This window comes from Bufo bufo, chromosome 2 (genome assembly GCF_905171765.1).
Source record: "Bufo bufo chromosome 2, aBufBuf1.1, whole genome shotgun sequence".
Lineage (NCBI taxonomy): Eukaryota > Metazoa > Chordata > Amphibia > Anura > Bufonidae > Bufo > Bufo bufo.
The window spans coordinates 6,968,096-6,994,010 of record NC_053390.1 but is presented as its reverse complement, the minus strand read 5'-3'; the positions used below and the strand labels follow the sequence as shown (position 1 = coordinate 6,994,010).

General features: G+C 50.7%; 1 protein-coding gene across 1 annotated transcript; it reads left to right on the top strand.

The window, feature by feature from the left end:
• The first annotated feature begins 752 nt into the window (after positions 1-752).
• On the top strand, positions 753-18,847 carry LOC120991968 (THAP domain-containing protein 5-like). Its single transcript, XM_040420727.1, has 3 exons — positions 753-1,028; positions 15,001-15,060; positions 17,852-18,847. The coding sequence occupies exon 3, from the start codon at positions 17,872-17,874 to the stop codon at positions 18,478-18,480; it is 609 nt and encodes a 202-aa protein (XP_040276661.1). The 5' UTR covers positions 753-1,028; positions 15,001-15,060; positions 17,852-17,871; the 3' UTR covers positions 18,481-18,847.
• The last annotated feature ends 7,068 nt before the right edge of the window (positions 18,848-25,915 follow it).

Below are 25,915 nucleotides of genomic sequence, written 5' to 3'. Positions count from 1 at the left end.
TATCTGTGGGTGACACTGCTATGGGGGGTATCTGTGGGTGACACTGTTATGGGGGGGGATCTGTGGGTGACACTGCTATGGGGGGATCTGTGGGTGGCACTGTTATGGGGGGTATCTGTGGGTGGCACTGCTATGGGGGGGTCTGTGGGTGGCACTGTTATGGGGGGATCTGTGGGTGACACTGCTATGGGGGATCTGTGGGTGGCACTGTTATGGGGGGTATCTGTGGGTGGCACTGCTATGGGGGTATCTGTGGGTGGCACTGCTATGGGGGGTATCTGTGGGTGGCACTGCTATGGGGGTATCTGTGGGTGGCACTGTTATGGGGGGTATCTGTGGGTGGCACTGTTATGGGGGGTATCTGTGGGTGGCACTGTTATGGGGATCTGTGGATTACTGACTGCAGTAAGGAGCGCCTCTCAGATTTATCCGGTTTCTTACAGGCACTTTGTATTTATACGGCGGCGTTCATGAAGGGGTTAATCGCTAGGTCGCTGCCGGTTGGTTCCCCACTGCATGTAAAACAGCCGATGTGGGCGGGGTCTGGAGGTCATGTGATCGCATCACACAGGCTTTCTCCTACAAGCCCCACAATGCCTTGCGCGCGCCTGCTCCTGATTGGTCCTCGCGGGTCGCACGACCTCTCTGTGGTCTCCTTCCGTGTGCATATAGTCCCTGAGCCGCAGGTTCTGTCTGTCTCCTTCCGCTCTCATCCCCTCAGCAGCGGCGTCTCTGCCCTCACACAGGAGAGAATCTATGGAGAAGGAAAGAGGCGGAAGGGGCATCCGGAAGTGGAGAAGGGGAAACCGGAAGTCAGAGGCTGAGAATGAGATCCGGCGGTGCAGCGTCCAGTGAGGCTCTCCCCGGGGCTTCTGTGTCCTGAGCTCCTGTCAGAGCCGCGTACACACTGCCGGGGAAAAGCCGCAGAGAGGAAGGAACCGCAGGAGAAGTGGCCGGGCGGCGAGGCCTGTAATGGACGGCGGGGCCTCTGCGCCTCACCCCATGGACGGGCGCTGATCGGGGCGACGGTAAGTCTGGACACCGGCAAAAACCGCAGAGAAAACGCCTCCTAGAACTATGAACTGACACAGGGGCTTGTCTCCTCTGACACCGTACAGGGGTCCTCCCACGGCATTTATGGGGTTAATGGCAGTAGCTTCTCCAGGGTGCCTCCCTCATTACACACGGCTTGTTTCCATGGTTACGACCACCCTGCAATCCATCGGTGGTGGTCACAGTGCTACGTCTCCTCTGTGGTCCCCTGTATTACCCCGATGCCCCTCAGTTATACGCCGGTGCCCCTCAGTTATACCCCGATGCCCCTCAGTTATACCCCGGTGCCCCTCAGTTATACCCCGGTGCCCCTCAGTTATACCCCGGTGCCCCTCAGTTATACCCCGGTGCCCCTCAGTTATACCCCGGTGCCCCTCAGTTATACCCCGGTGCCCCTCAGTTATACCCCGATGCCCCTCAGATATACCCCGATGCCCCTCAGTTATACCCCGATGCCCCTCAGATATACCCCGATGCCCCTCAGATATACCCCGATGCCCCTCAGATATACCCCGATGCCCCTCAGTTATACCCCGATGCCCCTCAGTTATTCCCCGATGCCCCTCAGTTATACCCCGATGCCCCTCAGTTATACCCCATATTATACAGGGCGGGGTAATATAACTAGTGGTATCAGGGTACATGAGGGGTAATATAACTGAGGAGGGCTACTATCAGACATTATACAGGGGTAATATAACTTATATCACCCTGTATAATGTCCTTAATAGCCCTCCTCAGTTATATCACCCCTTTATAATGTACCCTGATACCACTAGTTATATTACCCCCTGTATAATATCCCCTGATAGCCCTCCTCAGTCATATGTAATCCACAGATCCCCCCATAACAGTGTCCGTCATCCACAGATCCCCCCCATAAGTGTCCGTCATCCACAGATCCCCCCCATAACAGTGTCCGTCATCCACAGATCCCCCCCATAACAGTGTCCGTCATCCACAGATCCCCCCCATAAGTGTCCGTCATCCACAGATCCCCCCCCATAAGTGTCCGTCATCCACAGATCCCCCCCATAAGTGTCCGTCATCCACAGATCCCCCCCATAAGTGTCCGTCATCCACAGATCCCCCCCATAACAGTGTCCGTCATCCACAGATCCCCCCATAACAGTGTCCGTCATCCACAGATCCCCCCATAACAGTGTCCGTCATCCACAGATCCCCCCCATAACAGTGTCCGTCATCCACAGATCCCCCCCATAACAGTGTCCGTCATCCACAGATCCCCCCCATAACAGTGTCCGTCATCCACAGATCCCCCCCATAACAGTGTCCGTCATCCACAGATCCCCCCCATAACAGTGTCCGTCATCCACAGATCCCCCCCATAACAGTGTCCGTCATCCACAGATCCCCCCCATAACAGTGTCCGTCATCCACAGATCCCCCCCATAACAGTGTCCGTCATCCACAGATCCCCCCCATAACAGTGTCCGTCATCCACAGATCCCCCCCATAACAGTGTCCGTCATCCACAGATCCCCCCCATAACAGTGTCCGTCATCCACAGATCCCCCCCATAACAGTGTCCGTCATCCACAGATCCCCCCCATAACAGTGTCCGTCATCCACAGATCCCCCCCATAAGTGTCCGTCATCCACAGATCCCCCCCATAAGTGTCCGTCATCCACAGATCCCCCCCATAAGTGTCCGTCATCCACAGATCCCCCCCATAACAGTGTCCGTCATCCACAGATCCCCCCCATAACAGTGTCCGTCATCCACAGATCCCCCCCATAACAGTGTCCGTCATCCACAGATCCCCCCCATAACAGTGTCCGTCATCCACAGATCCCCCCCATAACAGTGTCCGTCATCCACAGATCCCCCCCATAACAGTGTCCGTCATCCACAGATCCCCCCCATAACAGTGTCCGTCATCCACAGATCCCCCCCATAACAGTGTCCGTCATCCACAGATCCCCCCCATAACAGTGTCCGTCATCCACAGATCCCCCCCATAACAGTGTCCGTCATCCACAGATCCCCCCCATAACAGTGTCCGTCATCCACAGATCCCCCCCATAACAGTGTCCGTCATCCACAGATCCCCCCCATAACAGTGTCCGTCATCCACAGATCCCCCCCATAACAGTGTCCGTCATCCACAGATCCCCCCCATAACAGTGTCCGTCATCCACAGATCCCCCCCATAACAGTGTCCGTCATCCACAGATCCCCCCCATAACAGTGTCCGTCATCCACAGATCCCCCCCATAACAGTGTCCGTCATCCACAGATCCCCCCCATAACAGTGTCCGTCATCCACAGATCCCCCCCATAACAGTGTCCGTCATCCACAGATCCCCCCCATAACAGTGTCCGTCATCCACAGATCCCCCCCATAACAGTGTCCGTCATCCACAGATCCCCCCCATAACAGTGTCCGTCATCCACAGATCCCCCTATAAGTGTCTGTCATCCACAGATCCCCCCCATAACAGTGTCTGTCATCCACAGATCCCCCCCATAACAGTGTCTGTCATCCACAGATCCCCCCCATAACAGTGTCCGTCATCCACAGATCCCCCTATAAGTGTCTGTCATCCACAGATCCCCCCCATAACAGTGTCTGTCATCCACAGATCCCCCCCATAACAGTGTCCGTCATCCACAGATCCCCCCCATAACAGTGTCCGTCATCCACAGATCCCCCTATAAGTGTCTGTCATCCACAGATCCCCCCCATAACAGTGTCTGTCATCCACAGATCCCCCCCATAACAGTGTCCGTCATCCACAGATCCCCCCCATAACAGTGTCCGTCATCCACAGATCCCCCCCATAACAGTGTCCGTCATCCACAGATCCCCCCCCATAACAGTGTCCGTCATCCACAGATCCCCCCCCATAACAGTGTCCGTCATCCACAGATCCCCCCCCATAACAGTGTCCGTCATCCACAGATCCCCCCCCATAACAGTGTCCGTCATCCACAGATCCCCCCCCATAACAGTGTCCGTCATCCACAGATCCCCCCCATAACAGTGTCCGTCATCCACAGATCCCCCCCATAACAGTGTCCGTCATCCACAGATCCCCCCCATAACAGTGTCCGTCATCCACAGATCCCCCCCATAACAGTGTCCGTCATCCACAGATCCCCCCATAACAGTGTCCGTCATCCACAGATCCCCCCCATAACAGTGTCCGTCATCCACAGATCCCCCCCATAACAGTGTCCGTCATCCACAGATCCCCCCCCATAAGTGTCCGTCATCCACAGATCCCCCCCCATAAGTGTCCGTCATCCACAGATCCCCCCCCATAAGTGTCCGTCATCCACAGATCCCCCCCCATAAGTGTCCGTCATCCACAGATCCCCCCATAACAGTGTCCGTCATCCACAGATCCCCCCATAACAGTGTCCGTCATGCACAGATCCCCCCCATAACAGTGTCCGTCATCCACAGATCCCCCCCATAACAGTGTCCGTCATCCACAGATCCCCCCCATAACAGTGTCCGTCATCCACAGATCCCCCCCATAACAGTGTCCGTCATCCACAGATCCCCCCCATAACAGTGTCCGTCATCCACAGATCCCCCCCATAACAGTGTCCGTCATCCACAGATCCCCCCCATAACAGTGTCCGTCATCCACAGATCCCCCCCATAACAGTGTCCGTCATCCACAGATCCCCCCCATAACAGTGTCCGTCATCCACAGATCCCCCTATAAGTGTCTGTCATCCACAGATCCCCCCCCATAACAGTGTCTGTCATCCACAGATCCCCCCCCCATAACAGTGTCTGTCATCCACAGATCCCCCCCATAACAGTGTCCGTCATCCACAGATCCCCCTATAAGTGTCTGTCATCCACAGATCCCCCCCATAACAGTGTCTGTCATCCACAGATCCCCCCCATAACAGTGTCCGTCATCCACAGATCCCCCCCATAACAGTGTCCGTCATCCACAGATCCCCCTATAAGTGTCTGTCATCCACAGATCCCCCCCATAACAGTGTCTGTCATCCACAGATCCCCCCCATAACAGTGTCCGTCATCCACAGATCCCCCCCATAACAGTGTCCGTCATCCACAGATCCCCCCCATAACAGTGTCCGTCATCCACAGATCCCCCCCCATAACAGTGTCCGTCATCCACAGACCCCCCCCATAACAGTGTCCGTCATCCACAGATCCCCCCCATAACAGTGTCCGTCATCCACAGATCCCCCCCATAACAGTGTCCGTCATCCACAGATCCCCCCATAACAGTGTCCGTCATCCACAGATCCCCCCCATAACAGTGTCCGTCATCCACAGATCCCCCCCATAACAGTGTCCGTCATCCACAGATCCCCCCCCATAAGTGTCCGTCATCCACAGATCCCCCCCCATAAGTGTCCGTCATCCACAGATCCCCCCCCATAAGTGTCCGTCATCCACAGATCCCCCCCCATAAGTGTCCGTCATCCACAGATCCCCCCATAACAGTGTCCGTCATCCACAGATCCCCCCATAACAGTGTCCGTCATGCACAGATCCCCCCCATAACAGTGTCCGTCATGCACAGATCCCCCCCATAACAGTGTCCGTCATGCACAGATCCCCCCCATAACAGTGTCCGTCATCAACAGATCCCCCCCATAACAGTGTCCGTCATGCACAGATCCCCCCCATAACAGTGTCCGTCATCAACAGATCCCCCCCATAACAGTGTCCGTCATCCACAGATCCCCCCCATAACAGTGTCCGTCATCCACAGATCCCCCCCATAACAGTGTCCGTCATCCACAGATCCCCCCCATAACAGTGTCCGTCATCCACAGATCCCCCCCATAACAGTGTCCGTCATCCACAGATCCCCCCATAACAGTGTCCGTCATCCACAGATCCCCCCCATAACAGTGTCCGTCATCCACAGATCCCCCCCCATAAGTGTCCGTCATCCACAGATCCCCCCCCATAAGTGTCCGTCATCCACAGATCCCCCCTCATAAGTGTCCGTCATCCACAGATCCCCCCCCATAAGTGTCCGTCATCCACAGATCCCCCCCCATAAGTGTCCGTCATCCACAGATCCCCCCATAACAGTGTCCGTCATCCACAGATCCCCCCATAACAGTGTCCGTCATGCACAGATCCCCCCCATAACAGTGTCCGTCATGCACAGATCCCCCCCATAACAGTGTCCGTCATGCACAGATCCCCCCCATAACAGTGTCCGTCATCAACAGATCCCCCCCATAACAGTGTCCGTCATGCACAGATCCCCCCCATAACAGTGTCCGTCATCCACAGATCCCCCCATAACAGTGTCCGTCATCCACAGATCCCCCCATAACAGTGTCCGTCATCCACAGATCCCCCCATAACAGTGTCCGTCATCCACAGATCCCCCCATAACAGTGTCCGTCATCCACAGATCCCCCCATAACAGTGTCCGTCATCCACAGATCCCCCCATAACAGTGTCCGTCATGCACAGATCCCCCCCATAACAGTGTCCGTCATCCACAGATCCCCCCCATAACAGTGTCCGTCATCCACAGATCCCCCCCATAACAGTGTCCGTCATCCACAGATCCCCCCCATAACAGTGTCCGTCATCCACAGATCCCCCCCATAACAGTGTCCGTCATCCACAGATCCCCCCCCATAACAGTGTCCGTCATCCACAGATCCCCCCCATAACAGTGTCCGTCATCCACAGATCCCCCCCATAACAGTGTCCGTCATCCACAGATCCCCCCCATAACAGTGTCCGTCATCCACAGATCCCCCCCATAACAGTGTCCGTCATCCACAGATCCCCCCCATAACAGTGTCCGTCATCCACAGATCCCCCTATAAGTGTCTGTCATCCACAGATCCCCCCCATAACAGTGTCTGTCATCCACAGATCCCCCCCATAACAGTGTCTGTCATCCACAGATCCCCCCCATAACAGTGTCCGTCATCCACAGATCCCCCTATAAGTGTCTGTCATCCACAGATCCCCCCCATAACAGTGTCTGTCATCCACAGATCCCCCCCATAACAGTGTCCGTCATCCACAGATCCCCCCCATAACAGTGTCCGTCATCCACAGATCCCCCTATAAGTGTCTGTCATCCACAGATCCCCCCCATAACAGTGTCTGTCATCCACAGATCCCCCCCATAACAGTGTCCGTCATCCACAGATCCCCCCCATAACAGTGTCCGTCATCCACAGATCCCCCCCATAACAGTGTCCGTCATCCACAGATCCCCCCCCATAACAGTGTCCGTCATCCACAGATCCCCCCCATAACAGTGTCCGTCATCCACAGATCCCCCCCATAACAGTGTCCGTCATCCACAGATCCCCCCCATAACAGTGTCCGTCATCCACAGATCCCCCCCATAACAGTGTCCGTCATCCACAGATCCCCCCATAACAGTGTCCGTCATCCACAGATCCCCCCCATAACAGTGTCCGTCATCCACAGATCCCCCCCATAACAGTGTCCGTCATCCACAGATCCCCCCCCATAAGTGTCTGTCATCCACAGATCCCCCCCCATAAGTGTCCGTCATCCACAGATCCCCCCCCATAAGTGTCCGTCATCCACAGATCCCCCCCCATAAGTGTCCGTCATCCACAGATCCCCCCATAACAGTGTCCGTCATCCACAGATCCCCCCATAACAGTGTCCGTCATGCACAGATCCCCCCCATAACAGTGTCCGTCATGCACAGATCCCCCCCATAACAGTGTCCGTCATGCACAGATCCCCCCCATAACAGTGTCCGTCATGCACAGATCCCCCCCATAACAGTGTCCGTCATCAACAGATCCCCCCCATAACAGTGTCCGTCATGCACAGATCCCCCCCATAACAGTGTCCGTCATCAACAGATCCCCCCCATAACAGTGTCCGTCATCCACAGATCCCCCCCATAACAGTGTCCGTCATCCACAGATCCCCCCCATAACAGTGTCCGTCATCCACAGATCCCCCCCATAACAGTGTCCGTCATCCACAGATCCCCCCCATAACAGTGTCCGTCATCCACAGATCCCCCCATAACAGTGTCCGTCATCCACAGATCCCCCCCATAACAGTGTCCGTCATCCACAGATCCCCCCCCATAAGTGTCCGTCATCCACAGATCCCCCCCCATAAGTGTCCGTCATCCACAGATCCCCCCCCATAAGTGTCCGTCATCCACAGATCCCCCCCCATAAGTGTCCGTCATCCACAGATCCCCCCCCATAAGTGTCCGTCATCCACAGATCCCCCCATAACAGTGTCCGTCATCCACAGATCCCCCCATAACAGTGTCCGTCATGCACAGATCCCCCCCATAACAGTGTCCGTCATGCACAGATCCCCCCCATAACAGTGTCCGTCATGCACAGATCCCCCCCATAACAGTGTCCGTCATCAACAGATCCCCCCCATAACAGTGTCCGTCATGCACAGATCCCCCCCATAACAGTGTCCGTCATCCACAGATCCCCCCATAACAGTGTCCGTCATCCACAGATCCCCCCCATAACAGTGTCCGTCATCCACAGATCCCCCCATAACAGTGTCCGTCATCCACAGATCCCCCCATAACAGTGTCCGTCATCCACAGATCCCCCCATAACAGTGTCCGTCATCCACAGATCCCCCCCATAACAGTGTCCGTCATCCACAGATCCCCCCCATAACAGTGTCCGTCATCCACAGATCCCCCCCATAACAGTGTCTGTCATCCACAGATCCCCCCCATAACAGTGTCTGTCATCCACAGATCCCCCCCATAACAGTGTCCGTCATCCACAGATCCCCCCCATAACAGTGTCCGTCATCCACAGATCCCCCCCATAACAGTGTCCGTCATCCACAGATCCCCCCCATAACAGTGTCCGTCATCCACAGATCCCCCCCATAACAGTGTCCGTCATCCACAGATCCCCCCCATAACAGTGTCCGTCATCCACAGATCCCCCCCATAACAGTGTCCGTCATCCACAGATCCCCCCCATAACAGTGTCCGTCATCCACAGATCCCCCCATAACAGTGTCCGTCATCCACAGATCCCCCCATAACAGTGTCCGTCATCCACAGATCCCCCCATAACAGTGTCCGTCATCCACAGATCCCCCCATAACAGTGTCCGTCATCCACAGATCCCCCCCATAACAGTGTCCGTCATCCACAGATCCCCCCCATAACAGTGTCTGTCATCCACAGATCCCCCCCATAACAGTGCACCTGCGCACTGAGGAGAGACAAAGGAGGGGAAGATCCGCGGCGGCAGAGCGGAGGGCGGCAGAGCGGAGGGCGGCAGAGCAGACGACTGAACAGCTTCTTTTGTAAGTAAATTATTTTATTATTGCGCTGAAACTGCTAAACTCTAAAGAAAAGCTGAGAAAGAGAGAAACTCTCCAAAAGTCTGAAGCAAAACCGAGGAAGAAAGGAGAACTCCTGAAAGCTTCTCTTTTAGGTATTAGGATAGTACAATAACGAGGTCCCCCCGCAGACCGCAGTGCTCCCCGAGTCTGTAATCTTATTTATATATACCTAATAATTTTTTTCAGTACTATGATTAAGTGGTGAAAATTATTAGTGCCCCCCCCATTTTTGACTGTGGTATCTTATGTGCCCCCCCCCCCTATATATTGTTCCTAGGCGCAGAGGCGGAGTCACGGCAACACTAGGGTGAGGCCCGGCCTGTGTGTGTATGTATAATATATATTACTCACACACGTGCGCGGGGCGCGTGTGTTTGTGCTTTAGGGCGCACCCCTATGGGTTTAGTCTGTGACCAGTGACGCGTTCTGTTGGGTTCAGACCCGAGGACTCGGTCTTTACTGCCGCGGTTTTCAGTTGCGGTTTGTTGCCTTTCTCTCTGAGGTTTATTCTGTGACTAGTGACGCGCTCTGTTGGGTTCAGACCCGGGGACTCGGTCTTTACTGCCGCGGTTTTCAGTTGCGGTTTGTGGCCTTTCTCTCTGAGGTTTAGTCTGTGACCAGTGACACGCTCTGTTGGGTTCAGACCCGAGGACTCGGTCTTTACTGCCGCGGTTTGTTGCCTTTCTCTCTGAGGTTTAGTCTGTGACCAGTGACGCGCTCTGTTGGGTTCAGACCCGAGGACTCGGTCTTTACTGCCGCGGTTTTCCGTTGCGGTTTGTGGCCTTTCTCTCTGAGGTTTAGTCTGTGACCAGTGACGCGCTCTGTTGGGTTCAGACTCGGGGACTCGGTCTTTACTGCCGCGGTTTTCAGTTGCGGTTTGTGGCCTTTCTGTCTGAGGTTTAGTCTGTGACCAGTGACACGTTCTGTTGGGTTCAGATCCGAGGACTCGGCCTTTACTGCCGCGGTTTTCCGTTGCTGTTTGTGGCCTTTCTCTCTGAGGTTTAGTCTGTGACCAGTGACACGTTCTGTTGGGTTCAGACCCGGGGACTCGGCCTTTACTGACGCGGTTTTCAGTTGCGGTTTGTGGCCTTTCTGTCTGAGGTTTAGTCTGTGACCAGTTACGCGCTCTGTTGGGTTCAGACCCGGGGACTCGGTCTTTACTGCCGCGGTTTTCAGTTGCGGTTTGTGGCCTTTCTCTCTGAGGTTCAGTCTGTGACCAGTGACGCGCTCTGTTGGGTTCAGATCCGGAGACTCGGTCTTTACTGCCGCAGTTTTCCGTTGCTGTTTGTGGCCTTTCTCTCTGAGGTTTAGTCTGTGACCAGTGACGCGCTCTGTTGGGTTCAGACCCGGGGACTCGGTCTTTACTGCCGCGGTTTTCAGTTGCGGTTTGTTGCCTTTCTCTCTGAGGTTCAGTCTGTGACCAGTGACGCGTTCTGTTGGGTTCAGACCCGGGGACTCGGCCTTTACTGCCGCGGTTTTCAGTTGCGGTTTGTGACCTTTCTGTCTGAGGTTTAGTCTGTGACCAGTGACGCGCTCTGTTGGGTTCAGACCCGGGGACTCGGCCTTTACTGCCGCGGTTTTCAGTTGCGGTTTGTGGCCTTTCTCTCTGAGGTTTAGTCTGTGACCAGTGACGCGCTCTGTTGGGTTCAGACCCGGGGACTCGGCCTTTACTGCCGCGGTTTTCAGTTGCGGTTTGTGGCCTTTCTGTCTGAGGTTTAGTCTGTGACCAGTGACGCGCTCTGTTGGGTTCAGATCCGAGGACTCGGCCGTTCTGGAATATTCCACTTCTGTAATAAACTCCTGGGTCGCTTCGGCTTTATGGTTCAGGTCATTGTCCATCCGTCTTATGAACGCCGACCGATCAGTTTGGCTGGATCTGAGCGCACAGTCTGTCTCTGACCACCCCAGAATTCATCCGGCTGCTTCCGTCGTCCTGTGTCACATCATCAATAAACAGTAGGGCCCCGGGGCCACCGGCAGCCATACCTGCCCAAGCATCGCCCTGCCTCCGCCGTGTACTACGGATGATGCGGTATGCTTTGGATGATGAGCTGTACCGCACCTTCTCCGTACTTTGTTCTTTCCATCATTCTGGTAGAGGTTGATCTTGGTTTCGTCGTCCACAGAACGTTCTTCCAGTAGTGTGCCAGTCTGGCCTTCTTATCCTGGAGGCTGAGGAGCGGCTGCACCGCGCAGTGAACCCTCTGCATTACTTTCATGCCGTCTTCTCTCTATGGTAGATTTGGACATTGATTCGCCTGTATCCTGGAGAGTGTGGTCACTTGGTCGGCTCCTGTGAAGGGGCTTCTCTACACCGTGGTAATTATTCTGCCATCATCCACCGCTGGTGTCTTCCCGGGACGTCCAGGTCTTTTACATTGTCGAGGTCACCAGAGCTTTCGTTCTTTCTCAGGATGAACCACACTGTAGATTTTGCAGCTCCTAATAGTTTAGCACCTTCTCGGGTGGGGTTTTTCTGTTTTCACAGATGAAGGAGGGCTTGTTTCACCTTTGACCGCATGTTTACTTCTCAGCAAAATCTTCAAGATGCAAGCAGCACATCTCGCATCAACTCCAGGCCTTTTATGTGCTTAATTGAGAATGAAATAATGAAGGAATTGCCCGAGAGTCAATTGTCAAATTACTTTTGGTCCCTTTAAAAACAGGGTGCCTCATGTAAAGGAGCTGAAACTCCTAAACCCTTCATCCACTTTTAGCTTCCATTTGAGGATATCCACATTAGAAGTCTGGACTTTATGTCCATGTCCATTATCTAACTATAACTGCAATATGTTAATACCACATTTATATAGTTTTATGGGTTTTGTTTTTACAGCGTTCCCTATGAGATAAATCTGACCTGTTCTCTTCATTCTCCGGTCAGTACGATTATGGTAATACCATATTTATATAGTTTTATGGGTTTTGTATTTACAGCATTCCCTATGAGATAAAACTGTCCTGTTCTCTTCATTCTCCGGTCAGTACGATTACAGTGATACCACATTTATATAGTTTTATGGGTTTTCTGTTTACAGCGTTCACTATGAGATAAAACTGTCCTGTTCTCTTCATTCTCCGGGTCAGTACGATTACAGAGATACCACATTTATATAGTTTTATGGGTTTTGTATTTACAGTGTTTCCTATGAGATAAAACTAACCTGTTCTCTTCATTCTCCGGGTCAGTACGATTACAGTGATACCACATTTATATAGTTTTATGGGTTTTGTTTTTACAGCGTTCCCTATGAGATAAAACTGACCTGTTCTCTTCATTCTCTGGGTCAGTACGATTACAGTGATACCACATTTATATAGTTTTATGGGTTTTGTATTTACATTGTTCCCTATGAGATAAAACTGACCTGTTCTCTTCATTCTCTTGGTCAGTACGATTACAGTGATACCACATTTATATAGTTTTATGGGTTTTGTTTTTACAGCGTTCCCTATGAGATAAAACTGACCTGTTCTCTTCATTCTCTGGGTCAGTACGATTACAGTGATACCACATTTATATAGTTTTATGGGTTTTGTTTTTACAGTGTTCCCTATGAGATAAAACTGACCTGTTCTCTTCATTCTCCGGGTCAGTACGATTACAGTGATACCACATTTATATAGTTTTATGGGTTTTGTTTTTACAGTGTTCCCTATGAGATAAAACTGACCTGTTCTCTTCATTCTCCAGGTCAGTACGATTACAGTGATACCACATTTATATAGTTTTATGGGTTTTCTGTTTACAGCGTTCACTATGAGATAAAACTGTCCTGTTCTCTTCATTCTCCGGGTCAGTACGATTACAGTGATACCACATTTATATAGTTTTATGGGTTTTCTGTTTACAGCGTTCACTATGAGATAAAACTGTCCTGTTCTCTTCATTCTCCGGGTCAGTACTATTACAGTGATACCACATTTATATAGTTTTATGGGTTTTCTGTTTACAGCGTTCACTATGAGATAAAACTGTCCTGTTCTCTTCATTCTCCGGGTCAGTACGATTACAGTGATACCACATTTATATAGTTTTATAGGTTTTGTATTTACAGCGTTCCCTATGAGATAAAACTGACCTGTTCTCTTCATTCTCCGGGTCAGTACGATTACAGAGATACCACATTTATATAGTTTTATGGGTTTTGTATTTACAGCGTTCCCTATGAGATAAAACTGACCTGTTCCCTTCATTCTCTGGGTCAGTACGATTACAGTGATACCACATTTATATAGTTTTATGGGTTTTGTTTTTACAGCGTTCCCTATGAGATAAAACAGACCTGTTTCCTTCATTCTCTGGGTCAGTACGATTACAGAGATACCACATTTATATAGTTTTATAGGTTTTGTATTTACAGCGTTCCCTATGAGATAAAACTGACCTGTTCTCTTCATTCTCCGGGTCAGTACGATTACAGAGATACCACATTTATATAGTTTTATGGGTTTTGTTTTTACAGCGTTCTCTATGAGATAAAACTGACCTGTTCTCTTCATTCTCCGGGTCAGTACGATTACAGTGATACCACATTTATATAGTTTTATGGGTTGTGTTTACAGCGTTCCCTATGAGATAAAACTGACCTGTTCTCTTCATTCTCCGGGTCAGTACAATTACAGCGATACCACATTAATATAGTTTTATGGGTTTTTAGTTTCTTTTCATCGCCGTATTCAGACCCCTGTGACTTAGCAAAGGCCGTAAGCGTAACGTCAAGACTCTCTCTGCGTTTTACACTTCCCGGCCCTTTCAATGAGGCTGAGCTGTTAGGTGTAACGGCGACGCCCCCATTGCTCCTTTGCGTGTATTAAAGCTTCTTCATATGAACACGGGACCAGCACGGATGCCTTCGGAGCGCACATGTAAGGCCGGCTTCACATGCCGCCGATTTTGAGAGACTTTACATCCGTTCCATTCACCTGAGTGGGGCTGAGCGCACACGGATTTCTACGGGCCTCATTCCAGTGAATGGAACTGATTTTTAGTCGCGGGAAATTCAGCGACAAAATCTGCAGCGTGTGAAGGCGTCCATAGAGGTCCGCCATCTTCATAGCTACCAATCCACTGACCTGACTTCTGCGTACACGTACGTCAGCGGTTGGGAAGTGGTTAATGGGGTGTCGAATAAAACCTCAAGAAGATCATTTCTCAGAAACTTCCCCAGCTGTAGATGTGGAGCGTTCCCTTCCAGTGATGGCCAGTTCGCCGTGTTTGCCCACCAACACATGCGAGCTGCCATCTTAACTCGCCCGTCCGGCGAGGCACAGGTAAGCCCTTACCTGTGCCTGGGCCGCGAGCCGGTCTGATATGAAATGTGGGAAACAGGGGGGGCCTTCATCGGGCTGTTCTCGGAACTGCCTGCTCCCGGTGACTGCATTTCATTTCAGACCGGCTCGCGCAAGGGTAATAAGGGCTTACCTGTGCATCGCCAGACGGGTGAGTCAAGATGGCAGCTTGCATGTGTTCGCGGGCGCACTGGCCATCACGGTTCCCTTCATGTTGGGACGTTTATTTTGGGGCTCGTTTCCGGTTTATCCAGTGTTTTCTGCGTTTACAATCAGGTGCTTTGTTTTATTGACTCTTTTTTTATTGTTGTTTCAGATGAATGCTTGTGATTGAGAGAAATCGGACCGCGGACAGATCGCCAGCACGGGGAGCTCTGTAAGTCCGAGCCTAATGTTTCAGACCCTGACAGTGCAGGGGCTTGTAGGGAGGCGGAAGCGGGGCTCTGCCACTGGGATGCGGTGACGTCACGCGGGGCTCTGCCACTGGGATGCGGTGACGTCACGCGGGGCTCTGCCACTGGGATGCGGTGACGTCACGCGGGGCTCTGCCACTGGGATGCGGTGACGTCACGCGGGGCTCTGCCACTGGGATGCGGTGACGTCACGCGGGGCTCTGCCACTGGGATGCGGTGACGTCACGCGGGGCTCTGCCACTGGGATGCGGTGACGTCACGCGGGGCTCTGCCACTGGGATGCGGTGACGTCACGCGGGGCTCTGCCACTGGGATGCGGTGACGTCACGCGGGGCTCTGCCACTGGGATGCGGTGACGTCACGCGGGGCTCTGCCACTGGGATGCGGTGACGTCACGCGGGGCTCTGCCACTGGGATGCGGTGACGTCACGCGGGGCTCTGCCACTGGGATGCGGTGACGTCACGCGGGGCTCTGCCACTGGGATGCGGTGACGTCACGCGGGGCTCTGCCACTGGGATGCGGTGACGTCACGCGGGGCTCTGCCACTGGGATGCGGTGACGTCACGCGGGGCTCTGCCACTGGGATGCGGTGACGTCACGCGGGGCTCTGCCACTGGGATGCGGTGACGTCACGCGGGGCTCTGCCACTGGGATGCGGTGACGTCACGCGGGGCTCTGCCACTGGGATGCGGTGACGTCACGCGGGGCTCTGCCACTGGGATGCGGTGACGTCACGCGGGGCTCTGCCACTGGGATGCGGTGACGTCACGCGGGGCTCTGCCACTGGGATGCGGTGACGTCACGCGGGGCTCTGCCACTGGGATGCGGTGACGTCACGCGGGGCTCAGAGACCGGCCCCAAGGTTACAAAAAATCTGTCTTGAAGCTTAGTAAAATGGCCCGAACTTTCTTGGAAGGTTTGACCCTAAAAGGATGAAAATCACTGACATCATAAAAACACCTTTTTTTGTTATGCACGGAAGTGAGAGAACATCCCCTTCCTCCACGCGATTCACTAAGGTGGGCCCCACAGCGAGGACAGGGGCTTATGTACTCCACCTCATTCAGTGTCTGGGGCTGTTCGTACGTAAAAAAACCAGTAAACTACACAGTTTTAATGGGCGTTAAAAGGATGCAAAATGGCCGCACAGAGTGATGTAAAATGGAACCAGAAACAGAAGTGTTGCTTTAACCCTTAATATATCCAGGATAATATGGAATATTGACCCCTTCCGTCCCCCCCTCAGTTCAGAAAGTGGAATAATTACTGGGTGTGCTGAACCGCCAATGACGCCGGGGTTTTTATCTGGACGCCTCGTTCCGATCAACATTTTGTATTTGATAATAAGATTTTATTACATGGTCTGATCCAGTCGGGTTCTCACGACATGCACTTGGTCTGTAGTGAATGGTGGACATTCAGACGCCTTCAGTCCGCAAATTGCACGGATACCAGCTATGTGCGTTCAGCATTTTTCGGAACGCATAGGGCCGGCCATATATAGAAATGTATAGGACATGATCTATTTTTTTTTGGGAGGGGGGGCATGCATGGAATGGAACTACAGATGCTAACGGCGCACCATTGAAGTGAATACGGCCGTCTGAATGAGCCCTTACCCCAATATCTGTCCCCTGACAAAACGGGGGGGGCAATCCCTGGTTCTGGGGCTCTCCTGTCAGGTATCGGTTGAGGTGCCCTTGAAGGGTAAACATTGAGATACAAGGCCGGGTCCAGCGTGGAGGCAATGGCCGGGTGTTATGCAACAAGTCCCCTGCAGCGGATGCTTCACACAGGCGCTGTACACGTGGACTGCACAGTTCCTGGGAGGCCGCTCAGTCAGACTGTACGACCTCTCCCACTACCTATATGATATCTCTGAACTGAGGGCCCTTCTGTCCCTCTGATAGGATAGGGAACATGAAGCCCTGTACTCCCACCAGTATGCAGAGAAGTCTTTAGACACAGTGTAGGTGCGTTACCTTTCTGCTGCGTTCAGTAACTCTTTGCCTCAAGGGCTGGCACACACGCTGAAGCCTTGGCTGCATATAATCCACTTGGCCAGAAGATTCCCCTTTAAACTCTGCTTCCCAACGCTCTTACGTGCTTGGGCTACTTTCACTCGCGTTTTGGCTTTGCGTTTGTGAGATCCGTCATGGGCTCTCACAAGCGGTCCAAAATGGATCAGTTTGCCTCCGTTCCGTCTCCATTTTGTCTTGCAGCGTTTTGGTGTCCGTCTGACGAAACTGAGCCAAACGGATCCGTTCTGACACGCGTTCTGTAAGTCAATGGGGACGGATCCGTTTTCTATGACACAATAGAAAACTGATCCGTCCTCCATTGACTTTCAGTGGTGTTCAAGACTGATCCGTCTTGGCTATGTTACAGATAATACAAACGGATCCGTTCATGACGGATCCGTCTGTGCAGATACATGACGGAAAGTAGCCTTACAAGATGCTCCTAGAGAGGAAGGGGTGGTGCCAGCCCTGCCTAGCAACAGCAGCTTGAGATTCCTCATCATCTCGCCTTTGGGGTATACAGGGCAAGAGAATACATTAACACTTGTATGAATTATGGGGTTAAACTGTCTTCTGATGTGGACCTTGGCTGACGATACAAATATGAAGACCTAGAAAGTTTAGTTCTGTTTAAAGTGTCAAACGAGTTACCAAAAAATGCAAATAAGAAAAGCTGCAGCCGGATTGGCAGAATTCACTTATCTTAATGGATCTTTCACCTTTCTTCGCTAGGTAACCCTAGAAGTGGAGTCATGCCATCTTGTCTGGTGAACCAATGCCTAAGCAAGTCGGGCCGGAAAGGCCAGAGCGGAGACATCATTCTGCATAAGTTTCCTAGTGAATTACCAAGAATAAAATCATGGCTGTCACAAACTGGTCAACGCTTCCAAGACCTCGAGGTTCTCGCCAACAAAGTGCTGGAAGGTGCGCAAAAAAAGGAAAAAAACTATTTCCTGTGTTCAAAACACTTCACTGTGGACTCGTACAGAATCACTCACTATGGCCGGGCCTTGAAGCAGGACGCGGTGCCATCCATTTTTCCGTCGGTTGAGCAGGGCGAGTCCATTATTCAAGAGTCGCTCAGAAAAAAACGCTCTAGAAGCAAGAAAAGACGCTTAGAGAATGAGCCCCAATTCCATGTCCCGTTCTATTACGAGGTCCAGGCGGAGACTGAGTACGTGAAACCTGGAATGGCGAGCGAGTCGACGCAAACGGAATACAACCTGACTAACTCTGAGGTGACTTTCACTTCCAAAAAGCCTTCAACCATTGTGTACGAGCGCATCGGCAAAATTAACGACGACATTTACGAAGTGGAAATCAAGAGTGAAATCAAAGAGGAGGGGGAGGATGATGTGTAGCATCTGCCCTGTGCGATTTCCGTCCTTTCATCCTCTACTCCTCGTTTGCTCTTCCAAAACGGCATCAGGAGACCTGACTCTGTGGCCGTGCCCTTCAGATGCATATGAGGGACTCTGCTCCTGACACCATAATTCATCTTCTCAACGTTTCTTTGAATGAGGAACCAGATATCCTGAAAGAGTCGCAGCAAACGGTCATGGAAACCCCGATCTGCATATCTGTTCATCTTGTTCCCCGACCCGCAAACGATTCGGCCGGAGCGCCACCCGACTCAGAAGAAGAGTTGCCGAAGACCGAAAACGATTAGAATTTGCAATGCGTTTTGATAAATTGTTATTAAAAAGTAAAATGACAAAAGAATGTGAATTGTTGTGATGATTCTAAAGAAAAATGGCTGCCGTGTGCCACATAGGACGCAACCTTCTGAAGTCAGTGTTATCCAATACATTCCAGAACTGTAAGGGTTACATAGCATCATAAATTAATATAATGCTACGTGACTCCTGGCAGGCTGGGAGCCGCGATGTGGATTAGCTCGTCTGCGAGGGGCCCAAGGGTTGATCCACACGACTGTGGTCGGGCCGGGAAACGGTCCAGGGTGGAGCTCCTGGACGGGGATCAGACCCTGAAAAGTTGGAGTCCCCTAGTGGGGGACTCCTCACAGATGCGGCGATGACCGGATCTATAAAAATATTCCATGATCCATCCCATCAGGTGAACGCCGGAAAAAGGAAATGAAAATGGTGCTATAAAAGCTTTTTCATTGGCCACTCAAAAAGCACAATATCAAGCGTCCAAAAAGTACCATATACCCCAAAATAGTGCCAATAAAATGGTCACATTTCTCTCCCCCCCAAAAGTGAGCCCTCACACAAGACCATCCCCAGAAAAAAAAAATAGCTTTGTGAAAACAGCAAAGAAAAACCATCCGGCGGCCACCACTACACATGCAGATAATAGAACCGGGGATTATTCTGGATTACAGGGGCGCTCTACCTACTGTACATGACAAATGGAAGCTCTTTGTGCACATTTTTGATCAAACGTGTGTCGGGCCTATCTACCGGTGTCCAGGTGGCTTCAGCAGATGGGCGAGTATTCCGCGCGGATGCGATGCCTGAGTTGAACGCATTGCACCCGCACTGAATACCGACCCATTCATTTCTATGGGGCTGTGCACATGAGCGGTGATTTTCACGCATCACTTGTGCGTTGCGTGAAAATCGCAGCATGTTCTATTTTGTGCGTTTTTCACGTAACGCAGGCCCCATAGAAGTGAATGGGGTTGCGTGAAAATCGCAAGCAAGTGCAGATGCGGTGCCATTTTTACGCACGGTTGCTACGAGACGATCGGGATGGAGACCCATCATTATTATTTTCCCTTATAGCATGGTTATAAGGGAAAATAGCATTCTGAATACAGAATGCGTAGTACAATAGGGCTGGAGGGGTTAAAAATAAATAAAAAATAATTTAACTCCCCTTAATCCACTTGATCGCTCAGCCGGCATCTCTTCTGTCTTCATCTTAGCTGTGTGCAGGTAAAGGACCTGTGGTGACGTCACTCCGGTCATCACATGGTCCGTCACCATGGTAAAAGATCAAGTGATGACCGGAGTGACGTCACCACAGGTCCTGTTCCTTCGCACAGCAAAGATGAAGACAGAAGAGATGCCGGCTGCGCAGATAAAAAACCTTGGAAAAAATTCTTAAATTTATATAGTTTTATGGGTTGTGTTTTTACAGCGTTCCCTATGAGATAAAACTGATCTGTTCTCTTCATTCTCAGGTCAGTACGATTACAGTGATATCACATTTATATAGTTTTATAGGTTTTGTATTTACAGCGTTCTCTATGAGATAAAACTGATCTGTTCTCTTCATTCTCCGGTCAGTACGATTACAGAGATACCACATTTATATAGTTTTGTCTCATAGGGAACACTGTAAAAACAAAACCCATAAACTATATAAATGTGGTATCACTGTAATCGTACTGACCCGGAGAATGAAGAGAACAGGACAGTTTTATCTCATAGAGAACGCTGTAAGAACAGAACCCATAAAACTATATAAATGTGGTATCTCTGTAATCGTACTGACCGGAGAATGAAGAGAACAGGTCAGATTTATCTCATAGGGAACGCTGTAAAAACACAACGCATAAAACAGTTGCAGAATAGTTTTATCCCAATTCAAGGCCATTTAACGGTTTTCCCCGCTTACAACTTCATTATGTGCAATATAAAATGTTGTCATTAGAAAGTCCAGCTTGTCCCCCGTGCGAGGCTATGGGAATGAAAAATAAAAAAAAGGTTATGGCTCAGAGAAAGCAGGGATTAAAAACAAAAATGGAAAGCCCCGTGTCAGGAAGGGGTTAAAGGGCACGGTGTCTCTTCGATGACGCACGCTTTCCATGGTCCGGTTAGAGAAAGTTATGCCCTATTCACAAGATAATGTCACAATGCTCGCTGCACCCCTTGGGGGGGGGGGGGGGGTAGGTGTAGTTTCCAAATGGGGTCACTGTTTAAAGGGTTTCTGTCATCAGACAAATCATTATGTATCTGGACGAGATTAGCAGAACATAACTGTATGACTTGTATCTCCCTGAGCGGGACAGGCTCCGTCCTCTCACCGTTTGAGATCCTCGGTCTCCTCCATTCCCCGCCTGTGCCGTCCAGCAGGCGAGCGTCCTTCACTTACTGCGCCCGAATACTGAAGTGGACGGCACAGGCAGTGAGATACAAGTCATACAGTTATGTTCTGCTGACATCAGCACATCTCGGCCAGATACATAAAGGGTTTCTGTCATCAGAAAAATCTTTAAGGGGTTTTCACCAGTAAAAAATGGATTAAATGGGAAAAAAAATTCGACCTCCCTTTTCTTTTTAATTCTTATTTTACAAACTAACCCTTTAGGTTTTCCATAAGTTTTAATAATTTTAAGGGTGTCATTTCTCGGTGGTTTCTATTACGTAAGCCCCTCTCACTTCAGTAAGTGGCATTTATCATGGAGAGAAAGTTAATACAAGCCACTTATTAATGTATTGTTATTATCCATATTGCTTCCTTTACTGGCTGGATTCATTTTTCCATCACGTTATACACGGCTCGTTTCCATGGTTATGACCACCCTGTAATCCAGCAGTGGTGGTCGGGCTTGTACAATATAGGAAAAAGCACCAGCCTATCACTGATGGATTGCAGGGTGGTCATAACCATGGAAACAAGCCGTGTATAACGTGATGGAAAAATGAAGCCAGCCAGCAAAGGAAGCAATATGGATAATAATAATACATTAGTAAGTGTCTTGTATATACAACCCCTTTAACTTAATGCTTGAAGGGGTTAAGGACCAATTCCGTTATAATGGCACACGTATGGATGCCGTGCTGAGCCTGCTCCATACATGTATAATATATCAAGAACTTGGGCGCAATTACGCTGAACCTGGTCATTTAACCCCTGGGATGCTGCAGTCAATAACGATTGCGGCATCTGTGGAGTAAGGGATAGTGTTGAGTGCAAATTTTTATCGCGAAGATCGGCACTTTGAGAATTTGTGAATATTTCCGAATATCTAGCGCTATATTCTAATGACGAATATTTGTTTTTTATTTTTCTAACACCGTACATTTCATGTGCTCATCGCTTCCTTCTTCTAGCTTGTGGGCCAATGAGAAGGCTTTGTCACAGCTTAGCAACATCCCTAGCAACCAATAGAAAAGTTGCCTATTTCACGCGCATTACGCGAATAATTGCCAATTTTCGCAATCAAGAATTCACGAATATTCTACAAAATATTCATGAAATATTGCCCCTGCCGCTCATCACTAGTAAGGGAGAGGGCAGTGAAGTGACAGGGCTACCACTGCTTACCATGGCAGCCTGGCACCCGCAGAAGGCTCCCAGGCCTGTCATGGTAAACTGCCTGTAAAGCTTGCACAAAGCAGTGGAATCTCAGACCATAATAGGTCTATGTGATAAGTGAATAGAAGATCACAGGTTCTAGCCCCCTAAGGGGGCTAAAAGTTATGTAAAAGTCATACGTACCTGAAAAATATTACCAATAAAAGATGCAGATCATTCTACAAAAACGAGCCCTTAAACAACTCTGTGGACGGAAATCTAAAAAAACCTGACCTGCAACATAAGGACGTCATGTCATTTTTAGCGCAAATAGTGATAGACTTTCCCAAGGGGAACACCAGGCCGCTACCTCTTGAGGACTGGCACACGAGGCAGCTGGTCAAGGCAAACCAGGGGGTACCAGTGCAAGGAACCAGAGGTAGAGACGTAGTCGGCAGCAGCCGTGCAGGACTGAAGAAGGAGGAGGCGAAGTCAAACAAGCAATGGCTCAGTAACAGTCAAGGCAGCAGGCAGGGGTCAAACCAGTAACACAAGCAGAAATAACAGCAGCCTTTGCAGGACACAAGGACTTAATGCTCAGGCACCTGGGAAGGAGTGATAGGATTGGTCAGCGAGGTCACATGATCTAACCCATAAAGCCCAGGAAATGATGTGCATCGGCCCTTTCACTAGTTTAAAAACTAACTATATCAGTGGGCAGAGCGGCGCCCAGGGGTCCCCCTGCACTTACTAGTATGCCCGGTATAGGCTCCGGTGTCTGCAGCTCCCCCTGTTGTACGGGGCGGAGTTTTTGTATTAGGGTTGTCCCTTGCTGCAGCGCTGGCCAATCGTAGCTCATAGCCTGGGACTCCCAGACATAAGTACAGGGGGACCCCTGGGCGCCGCTCTGCCCACTGATATAGTTAGTTTTTAAACTAGTGAAAGGTCCTCTTTAAGGAAGTGCTGCAGGGAACAAGCAGCAAGCATGCTGTGCCGCATTTTTTAATCTAAATCAGGGAATGTTTTCTTCTTGCTGAAAAGGGAGGCTAAAGTACTTTATTACCAGGAAGCACTGTGCCCGCAGCTTTCAGTGAGCAGACGCCTGACACCCACATGTCCTTCCCCTCCTCCGCTAACACAAGTAGCAGCGGTGACTTCAGTATCATCAACATGATGGAGCAGTTTTTTCACGTGCCGCACCAGTCGGACGCAGATCAGCAAGTGGAGAACTCCCGGCTCAAGGCCCAGGTTCAGTCCTACCTGGAGGCTGGCCTCTCTCAGGTGCCTACCATAGACTTCTAGGAAGGCAGACTCGAACTTGTCCAGTTTGCTCTCTGTCTTGCCCAGCTTCTAGTATCATCTCAGAGAGGATTTTTAACATGGCAGGGGTTTTGTAAACGGGTCATGGATCCATGAGGCTTTTCACGGCCGGCCAGGACTCGTGTGGTTAAGGCTGATGAGTAGATCTGCCTTTGTTGATGGTGCCCCATAATGTCATTGATGGCAGGCAGACAGCGGCATATTCTGCACTGTAATGCTGCTGCCGCCACCTGCTTACCTTACTGCAATCATGTTCTGCACTGTAATGATGCTGCTGCTGCCAGCCTGCCTGCCATCATGTTCTGCACTGTAATGATGCTGCTGCCAGCCTGCCATCATGTTCTGCACTGTAATGATGCTGCTGCTGCCAGCCTGCCATCATGTTCTGCACTGTAATGATGCTGCTGCTGCCAGCCTGCCATCATGTTCTGCACTGTAATGATGCTGCTGCTGCCAGCCTGCCATCATGTTCTGCACTGTAATGCCGCTGTCTGCCTGCTTACCTTACTGCCGGTACCATTGCTTCTACACCTTCCTCACTGTGATTACTACTCCTAAACCGCTGCACATTATACATCTACTGCTTATATGTTCCATGATGTGCTGCTTCTTCTGCCTCTTCTATTGCAGCCACCTGCCTCCTTATTTTCCTACCCTTTCCACATCCACACTGCACTGATACTACTACTACCACCACTACTACTACCACCTACCCTTTCCACACTTACTGCACTGCTGCTACTACTACTACCACCCACCCTTTCCACATCCACACTGCACTGATAGTGCAGTGTGGAAAGGGTAGGTGGTAGTAGTATTATCAGTGCAGTGTGGAAAGGGTAGGTGGTAGTAGTATTATCAGTGCAGTGTGGGTGTGGAAAGGGTAGGTGGTAGTAGTATTATCAGTGCAGTGTGGGTGTGGAAAGGGTAGGTGGTAGTAGTATTATCAATACTACTACCACCTACCCTTTCCACACTGCACTGATAATACTACTACCACCTACCCTTTCCACACTGCACTGATAATACTACTACCACCTACCCTTTCCACACTGCACTGATAATACTACTACCACCTACCCTTTTCACACCCACACTGCACTGATAATACTACTACCACCACCCCTTTCCACACTTACTGCACTGCTGCTGCTGCTACTACCACCCACCCTTTCCACATCCACACTGCACTGCTGCTACTACGACTACCACTTACCCTTTCCTCATCCACACTGCACTGATAATACTACTACCACCTACCCTTTCCACACCCACACTGCACTGATAATACTACTACCACCTACCCTTTCCACACTGCACTGCTGCTACTACGACTACCACTTACCCTTTCCTCATCCACACTGCACTGATAATACTACTACCACCTACCCTTTCCACACCCACACTGCACTGATAATACTACTACCACCTACCCTTTCCACACTGCACTGATAATACTACTACCACCTACCCTTTTCACACCCACACTGCACTGCTGCTGCTCCCAATTAAATGGGCTCATTCTTCTGACACACACTTGTTCTGCACAAGGGTGAAAAAATTGTGCAGTGTATAAATTGGGGCAAGCATTCTGCAACCGCTAATACACAAGTCACGGGGGACATTTATTATAGTAGCATAAAAAAGGCGCCCGCGATGCAGTCTCACACTCGTGTGGTGTCCTCTATGCAGCAGCGTCAGTCTCTCTGCACGGCCTGCGCTCACTTAAGGAATTCTACTCCATCTGGTGCTCCATCCAACTGCCAGGCACTCAGAGCCGTGCTACACACTCTTCAGCTCTCGCACTCCCCTCGAGGACCTGTCTAGACAAACAGGAAGTGACATCATGAAAAGTCTCCCTTCTCTCTAGCAACCAGTCACCATCCGAGTCATTTAGTAAAAAATGTACCAGTGCGGCATCAAACATCGAGATTACATTCAGGAACGTGGTGCATTCAAGTAACGACTTTTAAAGCAAGGCCATACGGTAAATCAGGAAAAAGTGAGTAAGAAAACCGCCAACACCATTTACATCAGGATAACGGTGCACTCACACGACCGTATGTATTTCTGCAAAACACAAATCCACAAAAATACGGATCACGTCCATGTTGCATCCGTTTTTATCAGACCCATTGTAACAATGCCTATTCTTGTCTGCAAAACGGGCAAGAATAGGACATGTACTATCTTTTTTGTGGACTGTGGAACTGACATACGGAGGCGGCAGCATTCTGTGTCCATATCCTCCTCTGGCTCCGAGTG